Here is a 20,512-nt window from a genome sequence, read left to right as displayed (position 1 = left end):
GAGAGGGGGGAAAATAAAGATATCCAGCAGAGAAGACAGCTGTGTTTACATGTGTACTATCTACCTCCCACGCGGACCCATCTGATCCCCAGAGGCCTACAAACTTCATGTGTTACTGTCCCCTCCTCCCCATCCCTCCTCCTCCTCCTCTCATCCCTCCTCCCCTTCCTCCATCTTACGACAATGCTCAAGCATGCAAATTGCAGCTGAACAGATAAAAACCGCCATGCGGTCTACCTATAATCACACATTAATACCTGACACAAATTCACCAGCACTGAATCTGCATGCTGCTCTGCCAACTAAGACCTGACACAAAGCCACCTGGACAACAAGAGGGAGCCACTTCTCACCATACAACACATGAAATCACAGGGGCATCAGGAGGAAGGGCTGAGGAGATGGAGTCAAGGGTCAAAAGGTCAAGGGTGAAGGTTAGAGACGCTTGTGGCTGTGGTTGCTGTGGGTGGAGCTAGTTATGGCCAGAAGGGTGAAGGTGAGGTGGGAGAGGGGTGGGGGGGGGGGATGCTGACCTGGCTGGGCTTTACAGGAGGCTGCTGGTGTCTGCGCAGGATTGGGTGTGGCGGAGCAGGCCGAGCCCAGGGCCGAGGAGGGCTGCTGGGCAGGAGCCGGAGCCGGTGCCTGGGCTAGGGCTGGCAGGGTGCCGGGGGGCAGAGGCTGGCCCCTCTTCAGAAGCTGCTTGTGCTCGTGCTGGCGGAAACGTGGGGGCACCTCACGGGGCGGGTAACGCGGACCTGCCGTCTGCTGCTGCTGCGTCTGCTGCTGCTGGGGAGCGCTAGAGGTGCAGGAGGAGGAGGAGGAGGAGGAGGAGGAGGATGAGGAAGGAGCTCGCTTGCCATTGCCACTGCTGCCGCTGCTGCTGGGGGGCCCGGGAGGGCTGGTGGGGGGGAGAGGGGCAGGGCTGGGCTTGGCAGACTCTGGCACTGGGGAGACACAAAAAGGCACACAGACACACACACACACACACACACACACACACACACACACACACACACACAGGAGGGTTAGCTTACATGCTATAAGCTAGGAAGCTACATGGTCTTCAGGCGGGAAAGCCTGAGGGGTTAACCATGAAACAAAGCAACCAGGCACTACAGAGGGTGTCAGGGCAGTTCTGAAGATGAATTACTCTTCCAAGCTTCACTCTAGTCATAACTGTTCTCCGCTAATTAGCGAACCACTTCGAGCTCACTGAAGTATAGTAGAGGGCTGAAATGCTTAGAGGACGGCAACATGTTCCTTTTCAAAGCCATTCAAAGATTTATTTCCTAGCATAATAGTCTCCAGAAACATACCAGACATCATGAAAAACACACTCTTTTTCTTACACACACACGCACACACACAGACACACACAGACAGACAGACAGACAGACAGAGACACACACACACACACACACACACACACACACACACACACACACACACACACACACACACACACACACACACACACACACACACACACACACACACACACACACACACACACACACACACACACACACTCTCTTCCTTAAATGTGCCGCAGTGTCCCTAGGCGTTGCTAAGACACACTCGACTGCATTGGGGAGTACACGGGTGAAATGCCCACTTTTCCTTCCACCAGCAGAAGAGCAGACACCTTCACACTTCAGCTGGGTAATCCAGCTCCCCCGGCACAGACCTCAGGATTACATAACCCCTCCACACACACCGAGGGCAGTCACCCGCTTCATACTGTGATCTACAGGTACCAGGAAAGCCAGTGGGAGCTATGTGTGTGTGTGTGTGTGTGTGTGAGAGAGAAAAAGTGTGTAGGAGTGTGTGTGCGTGTGGGTGGGAGGGGGGTGGTGTGTGTGTGTGTGTGTGTGTAAGTGAGGAAGTGAAGGTGTGGTTTCTCACAGACAGATGATAAATGTAAACAGGTCACACCACACAAGCCAGGAAGACAACACCAGAGTAGGCTGCTGCCATGCGTTACATAGCTTCTCCTATTACACCTGCACAGCACCGATGTCACACTTCCTGTTGTCATCATGGAGCTTCAACTAATACCACCACCGCCATGACTGCTTGTAGTGTCACGTGCCGCCCAGTGTATTGAATGTGACCCCATGGTTTTCTGAACACTTATGGCAGCACATGCAAACCCCCTGCATAGTACTGGGAATGTATCATTTAGATCTGATAACTGTGTTGAGTGAAGTTTATTTCAAACTATGCACAGGAATCATGTAGGCAGTGATCTATCATGGCCTGTGAAGAGTGAAAAACACTGATGTGACACACATGAAACCTTTTCCCCATACATTGTGTGTGGTCCCTCCTGAAATGTGTTTTGATTTTTTTTTAGCACTTAAGGCTGCAGAGCTCCAACAACCTTCCTCCGTCTTTACAAAGTGCTGTGCTGTGCTGTGCTGTGCTGTGCTGTGCTGTGCTGTGCTGTGCTGTGCTGTGCTGTGCTGTGCTGTGCTGTGCTGTGCTGTGCTGTGCTGTGCTGTGCTGTGCTGTGCTGTGCTGTGCTGTGCTGTGGCTGTGCTGTGGCTGTGGCTGTGGCTGTGGCTGTGGCTGTGGCTATGGCTGTGCTGTGGCTGTGCTGTGCTGTGCTGTCTCCTCCTCCTCCTCCTCCTCCTCCTCCTCCTCCTCCTCCACATCTACCCTAAGCCTGAATCCCACATTACGCTGGAAGTGACGGGACCTGCTGAACACACGCACTTATGTAAGTGTGAGGGCCACTTTTAAAAAAAGGACAGAACTGTACTGATTGGTTCAAACAGAACACACACACACATACACACACACACACACACACACACACACAGACAAGTGCACACACACACACACACACACACACACACACACACACACACACACACAGACACGCAGACAAGTGCACACACAAACACACACACACACACATGCGCGCGCGCACACACACACACTTTATTCTTTCCCTCAGCTTCGCCAACCCCCATCCTTCTCTCTCTCTCTCTCTCTCTCTCACCACTTCTCTTCCCCCGGTTTGCTCTCTCTGTCTCGCCTTCCATCCTTCCCTCTCTGCTTCCCTCTCTCTCTCTCTCTCTCTCTCTCTCTGTCAGGAGGGGAGTCCTGGCGCGCAGCCTCACTGTGATCTGCACTCAGTGACGCCAAATCCCTTGATTCATTCCAGCTCTGCCTGCCAGCCGTGAGCTGGGCCGACCAGCGAGGGGAGGAGCGCTCTCTCTCGCTCGATCTCTCTCCATACGCCTACAGTCTTCCTCTCTCCCACTTGCCTCACACTTCTCTTTCTCTCATTCTCTCTCTCTCTATCCATCTCTTCAGTCTTCTCTTCTCCCTCCCATCTCTCTCTAGTTCCCCCCCCCCCCTCCAGTTGTCATTCACCCCTCTCTAACCCCATATTCATCAATGTTTGCAAATGTGTAACACACACAGGGACCTGCCGCAGTGGGGTTAAATGAAGCCTGGGTCTTTCTCGGTCGCCGTCTCCCTCTCTGATGCCAGAGCAGGGGGCAGTGGGAGGCAGATTCTTCTAGAAGCTTACTGGGGAGAGAGTAAGCTGCCCAGTCTCCACCAATAGCAGCGCAGCATTGAGAAGAATAGGATTTGGGGGCAGACGAGGTGTTTTAAATCCTTGTTTGTGATGCACAGTCCCAGGGTATGCACATACACACACAGACGCACACATTTTAACTGACAGAATGTATCTTCTTTTCACTGGCAAATAAATAATGACTATTGTACTTATGTTGTTTGTGTCCCTATATCAATAAATGTAGGGATTTCCACATGATGGCAAAAGAGAGAGGCAGGCTCTAATCATTTGGGTCTATAATGAGAGAGTGAGCAACCCCTCCCCCCTCTCCTAACACGACCACATCAAACGAGCAAACAAACAAACACAAACAGACAAACAAAAGCCTCAGGCGCTGCAGTTGCTGCTGAGCCAAAATGCTCAGCATGCTTAAATCACAAAAGACCAAACAATGAAAACACAGAGACACAGACACCTTCAAAAACACACAGAGCTACAGACAACTACATGAAGGTAAAATAATAAAATTAGGTGACCTCGTATTCCTTGTTTATATCACATCTTTAGATCTTTTTCTCATATCTGTCACTAGGCTCAGCTTGAGTGGAGAGCATATTCTCAGAACACGATAAAAGTCCTGTCTGTCATCAAATCCTCACATAACTGTGGTTCTTCCTTACGTCTGGCTGTTTACCAGTCTACAAAGTTCTTAGCAAAATGCTACCAAACAACAAAGAAAACAAATACAAAAATGAATGAAATAACTGCAACAAGCAGAGCAAAGTTTAACAATTACATTTAGCAGACGCTTTTATATTTTTTTTATCCAAATCAACGTACAAGGAAACTGCATTTTTGCATCAGGAGCAGTTAGGGGTAAAGTGTCTCGCTCAAGGACACTAACACACTTGGTAAGGAGGAGTGGGGAATCGAACTAGCGACCTTCCGATTACTAAACGACTCCTCTACCTCCTGTACCAGTTTATCTCTGGCGCATGCCTGAGTGTGCAGATTTGGTTTGTAACATGATGGAGGTCCTGGAGGCCGAGGGCAGTTGCGAGGGTCTCTGCTGATGTTTGGAGACAGCGAGCACCTTGGGCTCCTTGCAAGGAATGTGCTGACTGGACATGCCTGCGGGCGCTATAACTATACCTTACAACGATCCTAGTGACCTTCCATGATAGACTGTTAATATATTTTTGGGGAATACGTGATTTATTTATTTTTTACTTTGTATTGAAATAAATTGATGCTGTTAATTGATGCCAGAAATGCTGTGTGGATCTGAATGATTGTCTAGGTGTCTAGGTGTCTAGGTGTCTAGGTGTCTAGGTGTCTAGGTGTCTAGGTGTCTAGGTGTCTAGGTGTCTAGGTGTCTGTGTGTGAATGAGGAGCTGGGCTTGTTTTTGGTAAGGAACAGATGTGATGCGATTCACGTGAGCAAGAGACAGAGGGCTGTTGCTTGGGAGACCTCCACAACCTTCCCATCTCAGTCTCCTCCTGATGCTCACACCGAGCCCAAACTCCCATCATTAAGACAGACGATCCTCAATGTAGTCAATAACAACAGAAAACGAAACAGACCAGTACCACTCTTGACTGGCCAACCGCATTTTCCCTCCCTGTGTTATGTTATAATTTAATAGCGATTTGATACTCGACTGGTAAATAACCTGTTATAATTAAAAACAGAAAATGCAGCCACAAACTGGTCAACTAGGAGCGACGAGGGGGAGTATTGTTTATATAATTCCCTAAAGCAGCTCTCACATGCAGGACTGAGCCACTGACAGAGCCACTGATGAGCTGACGGTCAAAACAGAAGTACTGAACTGAAGTCTGAAGCACATGCAATAACACAAACAGACCACAGGCCTGATGAACATGCTCCCACTTGAATGTAAGCCACATTGCGTTTCTTGACTTGATTTGAAGAGGCCATGATTTGGGCACAATGCGTGCATGCTTCATCAAAGCCCTGTTAGTGTAGAATGTCCTCCTTTCTTTTGTGGCCCTCAAAATGACTCTGCTGAACGATACAGACAAACAGACAAATGCTCAGGACAGCGCCTTTGTGTGCATTTGCACCCTTTTAAATAGAATGATGAACTGAAAATAAGACATTTTAGTTGGGGGCTCTGCAGGGGGGGAAGAGGAGTGTCTAGATGGGGCTTTAAAGCACCACTGCACCATCTGACTTGGCCACAGCTGCCTGTCTCTGCACATACCAGCAGCACTCCTGGGGTTTACTGGAAGTGGCAGGAGGAGGAGGAGGAGGAGGAGGAGGAGGAGGAGTGGAGTGGGGGCTATGGGCTGGAGGGTTAGCTACAATAGCAAACCAGCTCAATTACAGTTAAACTGTCTGTCTGTCTGTCTGTCTGTCTGTCTGTCTGTCTGTCTGTCTGTCTGTCTGTCTGTCTGTCTGTCTGTCTGTCTGTCTGTCTGTCTGTCTGTCTGTCTGTCTGTCTGTCTGTCTGTCTGTCTGTCTGTCTGTCTGTCTGTCTCTCTCTCTCTCTGTCTCTCTGGCCGAGAGACACAACACAGTATGGGGGAAGGCTATAAATACGGCCCCATTTGCAGGCTGTCTACCCCCTCCATATCAGCCTTGCTGCCCCCCCCCCCCCCCCTCTCAAACAAAGCCCTCTCAATCAAAACCATTCCAGCTTGGTCTGGGAGTGACACACATGACAGCAGAAACTCATCTTAGACCAACACCTTGAAGTGTATCAATCTGTAACCTCCCCTCCACCTCTGACTGAATAAACACATACTGGAATCAAATTCTAAAAACAAATAGCTCAGACAACACAAACGGGCAAATGAAAAACAACTGTGCACAGCACCTGGCCCTTAAACTAAACTAATACAAAAGGGAGGAGGATGTTGACATCTACAATGGGCTCCCTTGGCGGGGTGCGGAAAGGTTGAAAGGTCACAACAGTGATTACATAACTGGTTATTTAAGAGGTTACACGAATCACACAAACTTTTTATGGCCGTGGTGTGTGATGAAATAAATGGAATAATTCACTTAAACTGAAGTACCAGCTCTCCTTAGCTCCATACATACATATGGTTTATAGTCTGTAGCGTAACATGTTGCTGTGACAGCCATCAAACCCACCTTAGGTTCACTGACACGCTGTTTCAATACAATACATATTTGTTTAACACGCTAATTAATCCTCTCAGCATATGCTATGTAAGAACCAGTGGCGGCTCCTGAAAAAATTCTCAGGGGGGGCAATTTTTTGGATAATGATTCAGTAGGTACATTAAGTTAGTGGATTTCCTCATACAGCAATACCTTTTTGTCCACTATTGGCAGCAACCAACAGTAATATTTCCCCTTTAATATTACTTTTTACATAGCTAGAGTAGCAAGTTACAGGTGGAACGCTATGGAAGAAAGTTACATTCAGGAGCCTTCATAAGCAAACATGATGTGGCTCCACATTAAATGATCCCACTTTATTCATTATCCACATGTCTCAAATGTTGTATGATGTAACATAGCTGAACAGGACACATGATATGTCCACTAACAACATAAAGAAGGTGGCAGCATACGTCAAAACCAACAATGTTTATTGACTGATCTTGAAAGTATTGGCTTACAAAAGCAAAATAAGTCATCACATAAAAAATTATTCATAGTTAGTTCACACTGTGAAACCTATGAAAAGTGACAGTGGTATACAGAAATACAGACTGCGTTAGCCACTTCACAACCGCGATTTTCTTCCGTTCCAATTTCCCTCCCTTTGTAGAAACTCTAGGAAGTCATAAATGTTTTTTTGGTCAATTTATCTTCATTAGTACGCTGACTAAAAAGAAGTTTATGTCAAAGAGCGGATGGAGTTGTTGTACTGAACAGGTGCCATCTTGACATGCCTCTGTCGAAGCTGTGTGACGTCCTTATTGGCTTTTACCATAGGCTTTTACGTCCATTACTTATGACACGACATGGAGGAGCAAGCCCTCCCGGAAGCCATAGAGAATGCAATGGAAAAAAAAATGGATTTAACATGGGAGAGGTCTGGGGCGATATTAATTTCGCCCAAAATCGGCCCGAGGGGGCGGGGCCATTTGAAGCACGACTTTTGCCTTGACTGCCTGGCTGTTACCTGATTGGACAATGACATTCAAAGGCATGTCAGACGGTCTAGTGGTAGAATCCGACAGAAAAAAAAAAATAAAAAATACATTAAGCCGTTTAGCAGACACATTAATCAAAAGCGATTTACAAGGAAATTTAATTTATACCTCAGGAATTTTTATTTATTCATTTATTTTCCCCCCCTTTTCCCATAGGCAGTGCATCGCCCCAATCGCCCTTGTGGACGAGCTGCCCCTGGTAAGAACTATAATTCTATACCAACAGTCTCGACTTAAGGACCAAGGTATGAGAGTGAGTGCAAAAGCTCTGGAGGCTCTCAGAGGTTGGGGCACAATGCATGCCCCAAGTCAAGTGGACGCCGTGCAATTGGCAACCAGGCATTGGAATTCTGTGGGCATGAGCCAGAAACAGACCGGGCCGGTGCACTTCACTGTGAACAGTATCCCACTGGCCGAGGTACAAACGGGAATTTAAATGCGTAAAATAACCGCCTCGAGTGGGCTCGTGCTCTTTCCTAGCACCTATGCGTAGATGGAGGACTCTTCTCCTCAGAGATCCACATGACGCGTCACCCCAACTGATGCCATGCCTTCTCTCCATTCTCTCTGTCTCTCCCACTTTCATCCTATTCTCACTTGGAGTTCCACAGAACAGCTGGGTGAGTGGGAAGGGGCTGTGTGTGATTGAGTGTCAGTATGTGTGGGCCTGTCAGTATGAATGTGAAAGAAAAATGGTGTATGTGGATGAGAGAGAGAGGCAGAGACTGTGTTTTGTGTGTGTTAGTGTGTGTGTGTGTGTGTTAGTGTGTGTGTGTGTGTATGTGTGTGTGTGTGTGTGTATGTGTGTGTGTGTGTGTGTGTAAGAGATAGAGATAGGGAAAATACTGTGTATGTGTGTGTTTAGGAGACAGACAGGGATACACTTTGTGTGTGTGTGTGTGTGTGTATGAGAGAGAGGGAAAATGTGCGACATGACAGCCTGTAGTCCTTGTGACAGATAGGCTGCAGCCCAGGGAGCTGGGTGTGACAGCAGCGTGTCTGTTAGAGCAGCACACACACACACACACACACACACACACACACACACACACACACACACACACACACACACACACATATATATATAATGAAAAAACAAGGATAAGTGCATATAATGAATCTTTTGAGACCTCAGCTCTACTCCCCATTCCAGCCCCCCACACATACAAATGGACGAGTGAATCTAGGCTAGTCCACGCATGCATTAAACAACATCAAAAGAAAAAGAAGGGGGCCGTGCAGCCTGCTTCTGCATTACAGGGGGATGAAGTGCTTTCCTGTAATAGGCCCCGCTGTGTGTGTATGTATATGTGTGTGTGTGTGTGTGTGTGTGTGTGTGTGTGTGTGAGAGAGTTGCTTGTGTGTTTGTGTGTGTTTTTCCACATGCTGAAGCAGTGGGGGTGGCAGAGACTGTGTGTGGAAGGACCGTGTTTTTTCAGTCAGTGGAAAAAAAAAGAAAAAGAAAAAAAAACCTTCTGAGGCCCCCTGGGTCGCCCTGCTGCCAAAACCCCCAGACTGAACCCGCAGGAAACCCGAGTGTGTTCTCACTCCCTCCTTCACACGATTCTCCTGCCGCTTCTCTCTGCTTCCCTCTCCCTCTTTCTCTGCTTTCCTCCTTCTCGGCCTCCTTCTCTATCCCTCCCCTCTGTCTTTGTTTCCCTACCTCTCTCGCTCATCTCTCTCTGTCACCTTTCTTTCAGTGTCTCACTCGTTAGGACGTGCTGTTTGCCTTTCCTCTCGTCTCACTTGTCTTTTGCTCCATCACTTGTAACAGCCAGCCAGTTAGCCTTTCATGTGATGCACTCCTCCAAAGCTTGGGTTTCCATTCCCAAACCCCATTCCCGCTCTAATGCCTTCAAAGTTCATTCCCAAACCCCATACCCGCTCTAATGCCTTCAGAGTTCTTGCTTCTGGCTTGGCACAAACATTTCCCATGAATCTCCTCTCGCTTATCTGCCAGTTTAGTCTCCATTCATGTTTTTTTCCTCTAACTTTCTCTCAATCTTATTGCTGCTCTGCCTTTTTTCGTTCCCCCTTGTTTTTCCCTGAGAGGGGCCTCCTCGCTGCACTCTGGAAAGGACAGTGTAGTCTTACACGTGGCTTTTCCCATCATTCTCCTCCTCCTCTTCCTCCTCATGCATGCCCCTCTGTGGAGTCCACTTCCACGTGGCCCCTGCTCCCCCAGTGACGCCGATCTCCAGCCAGCTCCACTCCACACACCCCTTCGCCACGCTCCGGTGAGGCTGACCTACTAGACCTGGTAATACCAGGTACCAGGTGTGCTCTCGTGGCTAAACTGGCGGAGCAAGGTGCTAACAGCACTAATGTCAAGGGTTCAAAGCCAGGAGACATGTGGTTGTGAATGAGTACATGTACGTGTAGTAGTGTTGACCGTGCTCAACGTGAGTCGGACATGGGGCCGCTGAGAAGGATAAAGAGAGCCAAACTAAAAATCTGCAAGCAGATTAAGAGACCATACTGGACAGAGGCCAACTGGCCATTCCATGAATGCAGCCTCGCGAAACTTACTGGAAATTCTCTGGAAGGACTTGCGCGTGCTCACACACACACAGAGAAAGACATATGACTCCCAGATGAAGTTCAAACAAATGGGCAATGTGTAAAGCTCTCTGTATCAATTAATCAATGAATGAGAGATTGTGAGTTTTTTTGTCTATGTGAACATAACGTACGTGTGTGTGTTTGTGTGTGTGAGGCGTGGTTGTGAACAGAACACCTTCCTCCAAGAGAGATAGAGCTCCAGCCAGGTTCAGGTTCACACTGAGTTCAGATCCCTCTCCCAACATCACATATCACTCATATGCACCTGAGTTTTGGTTGGCTGACAGCATTCCTGGCTCACAGAGTCCAAAGGCTCATGGGAACTTCTCCAGCCTGGAGCTCAATCAGCACATACGCGCTTCATACGAGCTTCACGGCAGCCAATCACGGAGTCCCTTATACAACACAACCTCCTATCCCATCTTCCCAGGGGACAGCCTGTTTCAGTTTCTCTAATGTCCGCTATGGACAGGACTCACTGCATCTGCCCCTGGAGGGTGCTCAACAGGCTGACGGAGATGAGGAGGATATGTCCGGTCCCCAGGGTTAAAGTCAGACACACGTTGGGCTTAGTCTCACTTGCTTTACTCTCCTTCAAGCTTTTGTTCCACTTCCTTTCCCTTCCTTGTGTGATACTGCTCTTCACTGCTTTTTTAAATTATGAAGTGGGTATGTCTGTAACACTCTATGGTCACCAGGCTTAAGCCTTTATGGCTTCCACTGCAGCCGAATAAAAGGCCGTCTTTCCACCTTCATGATAGTTAACAAAGACAAACACAAAAGACAGACTCAAAAAAAAAAAAACATCAGAATTCACAAGGAGGCAGGCTTCACATGCAACACCTACTCTGCATTTCAGAAACACACACCATCAGCGTCTCTTATTATAGACTCCAGTGCACGCTCAAGCTTGATTAGATGAGTGTGGCCACTCTCTCTGCAGGCAAACGAGCTCACAGACACAAACTGAAACTAAATGTGATGCTTAAGCGCCAAGCTATGGAGCTCTAAAGGGGGGCATAACAGCATGTTAAAATGCATGTTAAAGGGGTGTGTGGGGGGATCATTTTAAATATAAAGTTCAAAACTCACCTTTGGTTTTCTGTTCAGCAGCCTAAAAAGAGAACAAAATATGTCACGTGAGTATCAAAACAGCTGTTTGGCAATGGCACTGACAACAGGGCAGGTCAGCTTTTAGATATTCACTCAAAAGAAACACATGCCGCACAATAGTTAACATTCAATAGGTAACATTCCTGTGTCTCAGCTCACAAGGCACAGGCCTATCACCAGAAATCCACTAATCCAGTCGAATCTTACAACTTTCTCACCATAAGCGTAGGTATTTGATTGAGGTAAGCTGCAAGCATATTTGTTATTCCAGCGTGTGTTTGTGTGTGTATGTATGTTTGTGTGTGTAGGCCTATGTCTGTGTATTTGAACTAACTGTAAAGTGGACGTGGTTCTGCCTTGAGAATCATTACTACTGGGGGAAACCAACAGATGAGGGGGGGGGGGCGGTGTGTCCTGCATGAACGGCACACCTCACCTTTTTCTGAGCGGCGTCCTTCTTTTTCTTTTCTTCTTGCTTTTTCTTTTTCTTTTCTTCCATCAAATGGTTCTCTATTCGTGTTACCTGCTTCGGCTCTTGGCTGTGGAAAGCAGAGAGAGAGAGAGAGAAAGAAAGAAAGAGAGAGAGAGAGTGTGTGTCAGAGACGTTGTCTGCTTGATTGAAAAAGGCAAATCGCTGGGTGATACTCCTGCGGCTTTCCATCCAATTAAAGCAGTTCCGAGACAGAGGGAAATGGCAGTACTTTCATGTGAGTGACACTGATCTCTAGGTGCTGCTATCACACCATTATTACCCAGTGACAGCAGCCATCACACCACACAGACCCACTCCTGAGGACGAAAGCCGCCTGAGAGTGTTATAAGCAAGGGGGAGTGAGATTGGAGGTGTTCCTCGTCTTTCGTTGAGGCTGTCAGGCGCGGAAGCGGGGAGCGTTTCTTTTGGACACCGATCAGAGGGTCAGGATGAAAAATGGCTCTGCTCTGGTAAGTTTATTAACAGCCCCTCTGTGAGAGGGCTTACTGCGCGGCCACACCTGCTGTAGTTTACCCCCTCCCGGGGCTTGCTGGGAAAGATCCCGAGCCGCAGATGGGTGACTCGCTCAGTTCCAGGCTACATCCATCATGTGCACTACGTGGAGACGAACTACCCACCCCCAGCTCTTACAATCACACACACATCAAAGCCATCAGAGGGAAAAGTTACATGAAGGACAACTGAAAGCAATGGGAAACTTTTTTTTTTAATAGCCGTGCTAACAGCTAATTTGTCGAGTATGAGTGTTGGCACTGATGGTTGTTGTTGTTTTCTTTTTAATTCATGTCTACCAATGAGGCTCGACCTCATGGGAAGGTTGGGCACACACCAGGTGTGACATAATGTCTCAGCATCACCTCAGGTGGCTTCTTGGCAGTGCCAGCAGGCACAGATACACAGGGTACAGCAAAGGAGAACCTCCTACACACATACATACATACATACATACATACATACATAGATGTGCCAAAAACTGTTGAAATGCTTTCTGATATTTCGCCGTTTCTCACTTACAGAAAGAAGAGTGAGAGGAGAGGTAGTGTTATATTAACAGCTAAATTGGAGTGTGGCATTTCCGTTGTAAACTGCACATAGTCTAAGGCTTTGAAAGAAGAAGAAAAATTAACAGCATAGCTTTCCATCAATTTTCTCAAAAGCTAGGACTGCAGCTGTAACACAGAGACAGGGACTCTTATTCACATGCTATGGGACTGTGATACATTAAAAGTTATCAGTTCTTACTGGGGATTTATATGGGAGGCTTTATATGGGAGGCTCTTAAGGAGATTACAGGGTTTGAGATCCCTTGCTCACCGAAGTTAGCCCTGTTAGGTCGATATATTAGCCTGACGATGTCATACTCATGATTCTAGTCAGAATATGAGTCTGATACCGGACCTTTGGGCTGTGATTATGGGGCGTGTTTCAACGAACCAGGAAAGAAAATGCCTATTCGCTGAATTGGATACCTAGAACCAATCAGAGCAACGTAGTAGCCTATTACCATCTGATAGATTAAACTTTTACCTGATCCCTAGGAAGGACGGCAAAAACATCTTTTCAATGACAAATGCCTTAATCGCGTTTCTCTGTTCCTCTTTCAAAATGAATGCGCTGTCAATGTCTGTTGAGATATGCCTGCTCACGTTAATTAATTAGCATTAAGGCTACAAGCTACAGTTTATTTCGATGGGTATTTTGTGTACACGTTAGCAATGATATAACAATAATGGTCTAGAGAACTTTAGTTAAGACAAACAATAGTCTGTAACATTCGTGTTGCACATGCACAACTCACCGAGTCATTGTAGACATTAAAAAGTCGTGTAGATAGCTTAATTCACATAAAATATTCCCCACTAAGCACCCGAGACGCGGCCATCTTGGTCGGAGTTCGAATCTACCGGTTAATTCAACTCAAGCGTTGGTATCTGTCCATCAACGTATAAAGCCCGCCCTGCCAATTTGATTGGTCCGGTTTGATCCTACCGATGAAACTCTCTCCCAATTAACCCAGAGCCAGACCAAATCTCCCTGACAAAATTTTTTGTGGGCGGGGTTTGGGCTGGTATCCAGGCTATCGATATATCGCTTTACCAAACAGGCCATGATAGCTGGCAATAAATGTATTGTTTTGCTCTGGTAAAGTGTAGACCCTCCGTCATTCTCCATGTGGCTAAAAGAAATTTCCTAACACATGGTGTCAGAAAAAGATTATGTTTAACCTTAAAAAGAAGCCACATCTCTTTGATAAATGTTGGTCTGGTTTTAAGAACTATGTAGATAACATGCCACGACCGGATGTGGGTTGACCATTTTATGCAGATGTACTGATATGTAATTGGTTGTCTTGCCATGTATGCATCTTTACTGCTTTTATGTGAATTTACAATTTTTTTTTTTTTTTTAATTCTGACACTGTTGCCTTTATTGTGATGGATGCCTGGCTGAGAAGGCGTCAAACGTTCTCCTGGGCCTGGCCCTCTGGAGTGCTCAAATAGCCATGATTGACACCGCCTCGTCCTCTTGAAATACTGAGCGCAAATGCTCTGGAGGACATTGTAAACATCTGGTCCTTGCTAAAGTACAGTCATTACCCTGATGTTTCTCCATCGCTGTGGACTGCGATCTAACACATGGGACCGGATGGAGCACCAGCTCACCGTTTTGGTCCTTCAGAGAAAGGCCATATACTGTATCAGCTGATCATGGGTCAATTCAAGATGATTATGATATGTTTAGCACACTGTTTCTCTTATTCACAGGGTGTTTTCTTTTACTTTTCTCTGGGGCCCAAGGCGATCACAGGCATCCTGCCCCTAAGACCCCCTTCAAAAACTAGGTTCAGCCACATCCATCATAGAAGCAAATTCATTTGTGGTGAGAATTCCAGCTTGCAGTCTAACAGATGTCTTCCACTGATATTCCAAATCTTCAAATGTTCCCAGAAAGCAGAGATCCCCCAAATGGATTGAGCATATAGCCCCTCTGGACAAACTCGTGTACAATAACTCAGAAGCCTTAACTATCCAGCGTGAGCAGCCTGGCTTGGACAGGGCCCTACCCTTAGTCTGTGTGCCAAACCACACAAAAATTTGATGGGACTGTCTAAAAGCCTTTATGCACTCAATGTAACATTGAAGGGCATGCCCCGGGCACAGCTCGTTCATACACTCATCCTCTGCAGATGCAAAAGGAGGGGGCGAGAAAACAGCTAGCTCAAGTACCTGATTGTGGAATGGAGCTGTGACTACTTTGGGTGTGTAAACAGCATTGGGACGCATTAACTACTTATCACCAGCCACTGAAAACTGAAGGCACGATGGGCAGACTGACAGGGCTTGAATGTCACCAACCACGCATTTCTCCAGTAACAGCAGAATGGTGGTTTTCAATAAATCAATCAAAATAAACCACCAGCAGATCCCATGAACCCTAAGACACCTCACACCCGCCATGAAGTGTGAAGACAATGGATAGAGTTCCCTTGAGTTTCCCCATCAACGTCAGTAGGACTAGCATAAATGGCTGCGAAATTCACTTTGAGGGTCAAAGCAGCCTTACCCTTATCGAACATCTGATGTAAAAATATGACACCCAGAGCGCAGCTCGGGTGGAGATGCCAGTCTGCTGCCTGAGGATTGCCCCTCAACAACAGGTCTTCACCCCAAATGAGATGGCTTGGAATGTGAACCGCTGTGAGAGATAGAAGGTGTTATGTTGCCCATAACAATAAGCAAGTTGACATGCGTTGCAGAGACGGAGAACACATGCCTTCCTGGCGATTTATACATGCCATAGCTGCTGACCAGAACCAGCACATGATGGCCCCCCAACATGGGAAGAAAATTATGCAGCACCAGCGGAATTGTCTGCAGTACCAACACATTTATATGTGTCTTATGCTGCAGACCAGCCGCTCTTCACAGATCTCCCCTCGCAGAGTGCCCAGTTGTGGAGACATCCGTCATAACAACCATGCGGCATGTTACTATGCCCAGAGGGGCCCCATTGAGGAAAACTGAGGGGTCCTCGATATTGGCAAGACTTTCCTGCATTTCGACTTTACGACCACGCTATGGTATCTGTCTGTAGAGGTACTGAGCCTTAAGCCTAGTTTACACGGAGTCGAGTTTGTCTGCGTCCGAGCTGTTCATAATCATTTATCACAAACACTCTCTATCCGCACACGGTATCTGTAACGATTCGAATCGGGGCTAGAAAGTGAGTAGATTTGAATCGGTACCGGGGCTAGTGTTCGTGTGCACGGATTCACGCAACCTGATGATGTCATTGTCCCACGTGATCGCATCGCGATCTCCAACCATTAAATATAACACTTGTTGTCTCTCTACATCTCACTCATGGTGTGTCTCGAACTCACTCACATTAATCCAGCCTTCTGATTTTTGTTTAGCCTCCTATCTTGATCTAATTATTTGTATTCAGACGCTACATAACTTACATGACCACAAATATAAATTGGCCAGCGATTTAATTCGCTTTTTTGTTCAAAAATGAATGTAGAATGGTCGAAGCAAAGCCTCATGAGAAATGGGATGAGACATGTCATGTTGCACTCTTCCAAACTCTTTATTATCAGACAATAGAAAATAGAATTAATTTTCGCATAACCTATAGTCTGCTCTGACCACTGATTATATTAACCACCATAATGTTTTACTGTGCAGATTAAATGTATGCTATGCGGTTAGGCTAAATGTTGCTAATTGTAGCATGTCTACTGGCTGTTTACCCGTGTCCTCCTGTCTTCTTCTACGTTTTTTCACATTTTCAGTTGTCTGTAGCAGCGCTAAAGCGCCACTAACAGGCGTGGGGTATGTACTACAGCCGGTTCAACCCCATTGGGTGGAGTTCGTCCTTACACAAATATCTTGTTACCAGGCTCCATCCTTACGCATTTAAAAGATTCGATTTGTGTGAAAAATGAACCCGATTCAGTGAATCTAGACTCCGTGTAAAGGGGGCCTTAGAGACCGGTACTGCATTTGTAAAGGCAGCATGCTCAGCAGCTGAAGCCATCATGCCCAACCGTGTCTGGTAGAGAAGAGATGTCACCCTCTGGCCTAATCTGAACTGAGCCACACAGGCCAGGACGAACTGCAGATAGCAGAATTAGTAGGCTGATTTTGTCCTTTAAAACTACAGGCAGGACCACCACGCTGAATTTGGGAAGAGTGTAACTGTAATGTGTAACCCACGGTCACTGTTCTGAGGACCCATGAGGACACTGCGAACAAACGCCAGCTCTCCAGTTTTCTAGGCTGACAACTGGTCAGGGATGACCCCGCTCATGGCCACTTTGTCCGCTTTCAAACGTACCCACTCCACCCAGGCAGGGGGTAATGACATGAGGGCAACCCATTACGCTGTTTGGACAATCATGGGTGTGTGAATTTACTGGACCTTCTTTATTTCTGCACTCAAAGGGGCAGTATTGTAGACATAGTTTGCAGTGTTTGTGAGGACTGGCACATCCTGCTTGACATGAGGATAGCGTGTGCCTGTTTAGTAGGCGAGATTCTACCTACCCTACCCCTTGCTTCAGTCCCAAGCCATCAGGTTCACTGCGCCCTGTTCACTCACTCCCTCACAGCGGGCGGCATTCTGTCACAGCGCTTTGGCCACACGCTGCGATTGCTGGGACACTGGCTATTAAGGCTGATGCTTGAAGCTTTGCCTGGGGTGCACTTGGTTTCACACCCGTAGCTGCTTCTTGACCCGCAGGAGCTCTATGGTGCTCAACACCGCTGCTGCATGGCATTTAAGCCAGGAAAACTTCAGGGCTTTTCTGCTCCACTGCAAACTTTGCAGTCATTGTGCCAACTGCATCACCACACCCACTTCACACTCACTGGAGAATCGTGGAGGGAGGCCATTTTACTGGGCTGACAGCTGTGCAAGTGAAAGCCACAAGGAACACTGCGTGGCCACCGGAACACCCATTACGTGCAAAACCTGGGAGGTGCAGCCAGTGAGATGGAGAAAGAGGTCTGTTCCACCACCTCCTCTTTCTCACCACCAAGGGAAGATGACAGCTCAGTGAGCAGCTTGGCCTGGTACCTCTCGAGCAGTGTAGCGGTATTGATGGAGCATGGAGGCAGGAATTCTCCGCCAGGGTGGCTTAATGTCTCGCTCGCTTATGGCCCAGGTGCATCGTGGGTGAGGATGGGGACAAATAGCCTGCAACCACCTCCGCAACTGGTCGAACATGACATACCCACTCTCCTTGCTGGACTCCCTGTTGCCTTCTAGCAAAGGTGCTTTCCGTTTAGCTGGGGGAATCTGCTGTTAACAGCGGTAGATTCTCTTGCTTCCCAGCGATCCCAGAAAGCAAGGCGTTTCGTTACCCTCCCAGATGTCAGGCTGCACAGAATTTGCAGGAGGAACCACCATTCAGTGCTGCCTCAGCCTGTTCTCTGCCAAGACCAACAATGCACCACTGGTGTCTGTCCCCTTTGTCCCTGCTGTGCCCACACTCCGGGTAGTTGCCTAGACATGCTGAGATTGAGGGAAAAAGTTAGCCAGTCTAAGAAAATGAGCTTGTTCTACCCAAAAACGGTAAAACAACCGAACTGGACAGCAAGCTGGCTAGTAGGACGGTCCATAGACTAGCCAAGAACTAGTATTCTAGCTTCAAAGCTAGTGACGGGAGAAACCACACATTCACCGACTTCTAGGAGTAGAAGCTCATGGATTTGAAGCACGAAAATCTCGAATGTGAGAGAGTTAATTAGGCATAGTACTAACCAGGTAAAAAGCACAGACTAGACTGAATCACTTCAAGTGAAGTATAGAAAGAGGACCAGGGAGCATCAATCATGGCAGAGCTGCCAAGACTCACGCTTTGAGTGTGACAGTCACGCAATTTGACCCATTCTCACACCACACGCCACACTTGACATTTCTCACGCTTATTAACCCAATACCCAGTCTTTATATTTTTTTTCATGATAATAAACTTTGGTCCTCGTGGCTTCGAGTAACTCTGATTGACTGACCGAGATAAACAATCCGTCAGTCCTTTGTGCCCAAATCTAACCAACCACGGAAGGCACCACGCAATATAAACCAATCAGAAGCAACGTAAGGCGGGTCTTGACACAGGGGTGGGTGCAAACTTGTCACCTTTTTTAAACCAAAATAGGTTACAATAACGGTGTAAACGGATAGTACAGTGTCTATTTCTCAGTCACTTTGGAAAAATCTTAGCGTGAAAACGCCGGAAAATGTACATAAAAGACACGGTTGTCAGCGGAGTTTAGCCTAGTTGCTAATAAGTTACAGATGCAGTATCTTAAATAACGATTAAATTGGCAGCTTGCACATTGATGACAGCACCCTGAGGGGTTTCTAACTTTTCCCATTATAGATTTATGAGTTAAATCGCAGAGACTATAACATCAGCTAGATAACTAGCTATCATTTAATGCATTTAATGCAAATTGAACTTCTATTTAGCAACCAGAAAACACAACTTAAGCTGCAATTTAAGTTTAATTTCTCAAAATCAGCTCACCAATAAAAAGCAGTCTAGGGCTTGTGTGTTTTTAAATTGACATAAAAAAATTACAGCTTCCAAACATTTTCGAAGCAATTTGACCTTGAATGTGAATAGTTGATCGAGTTATCATCTGCCCCGTCTTTTGATGCAATCATTTTAGCTCGGGCATTGGTCGCCCATTATGTATTTATCACTTCACTGGATTGGAAGTCCACTTTCCAGGCTCTCGTACGCCCCCTTCAGCGAGGCAGAGGTTACGTTTGCCTACCCTATGTGCTTTTTCACTGCGGTTTTATGACAGATCAGCAAGACTAAATAAGTTCTACACATACGCATGTGTCATACATTACATATTGTATGGATACAAACGACGTCAAATAAAAGTGTCTACAAATATTTCAGGGATGGTTGGGTTGGCCTGTGCCCGTGCAACATTTAACCCAGGAATGTTTATGATTAAACTGTTACCAGAGCACAAAATTGTTTACAACAGCACAACATTCTTCATAGATCTAGCTTCGTAATTTTGCTGTCAAAGTGCACCAGATTGATGCATTGGACTTCAAAATGTGAAAAATGTTCTAATACTGTTCTAATAGGCCTACTACTCTGTATGCAGACACTAGAACAGCTGTGCCCATTAAAAGGCAGATGTCACAAGGCATATAAAAAGCAAAGCGCATCGTACCAAAGAACAGGCAGTATGATGGAGAGTTGGTTGAAATAATATTGACAAATAAATGTATTTTGTCAAAATTCTTGTTACAATTTTCATTTCTAATTTCTGGTTAATTAAGAGAGGTAAGGAGGCCACAGCGCAGAGAGAGCAGCTGGCATGGAGGTGAGGACATCTAGCCTGACGATGTCATACTCATGATTCTAGTCAGAATATGAGTCTGATACCGAACCTTTGGGCTGTGATTATGGGGCGTGTTTCAACGAACCAGGAAAGAAAATGCCTATTCGCTGAATTGGATACCTAGAACCAATCAGAGCAACGTAGTAGCCTATTACCATCTGATAGATTAAACTTTTACCTGATCCCGTAGGAAGGACGGCAACAACATCTTTTCAATCGACAAATGCCTTGATCGCGTTTCTCTGTTCCTCTTTCAAAATGAATGCG

General features: G+C 46.6%; 1 protein-coding gene across 1 annotated transcript in view; it reads right to left on the bottom strand.

Annotated features, from left to right (window-relative positions):
• Positions 1 to 11,875, bottom strand: part of tnrc6c1 (trinucleotide repeat containing adaptor 6C1) — a gene marked incomplete at its 3' end in the record, with an annotated part of 32,381 nt that extends 20,506 nt beyond the window's left edge. Inside the window, exons 1-3 of the mRNA XM_080855893.1 lie at positions 11,805 to 11,875; positions 11,348 to 11,369; positions 534 to 944 (exon numbers count right to left, since the gene is read on the bottom strand). Coding sequence (XP_080712019.1) covers positions 534 to 944; positions 11,348 to 11,369; positions 11,805 to 11,867 — 496 coding nt within the window. The 5' untranslated portion in view covers positions 11,868 to 11,875. The remainder of the gene's footprint in view (positions 1 to 533; positions 945 to 11,347; positions 11,370 to 11,804) is intronic.
• Positions 11,876 to 20,512: the final 8,637 nt, after the last annotated feature.

This window comes from Sprattus sprattus (assembly GCF_963457725.1).
Source record: "Sprattus sprattus genome assembly, chromosome: 18".
In the NCBI taxonomy this organism is placed as follows: Eukaryota; Metazoa; Chordata; class Actinopteri; order Clupeiformes; family Clupeidae; genus Sprattus; species Sprattus sprattus.
Note: the sequence above shows the minus strand (reverse complement) of the source record. Positions and strands in the feature narration are given on the sequence as shown.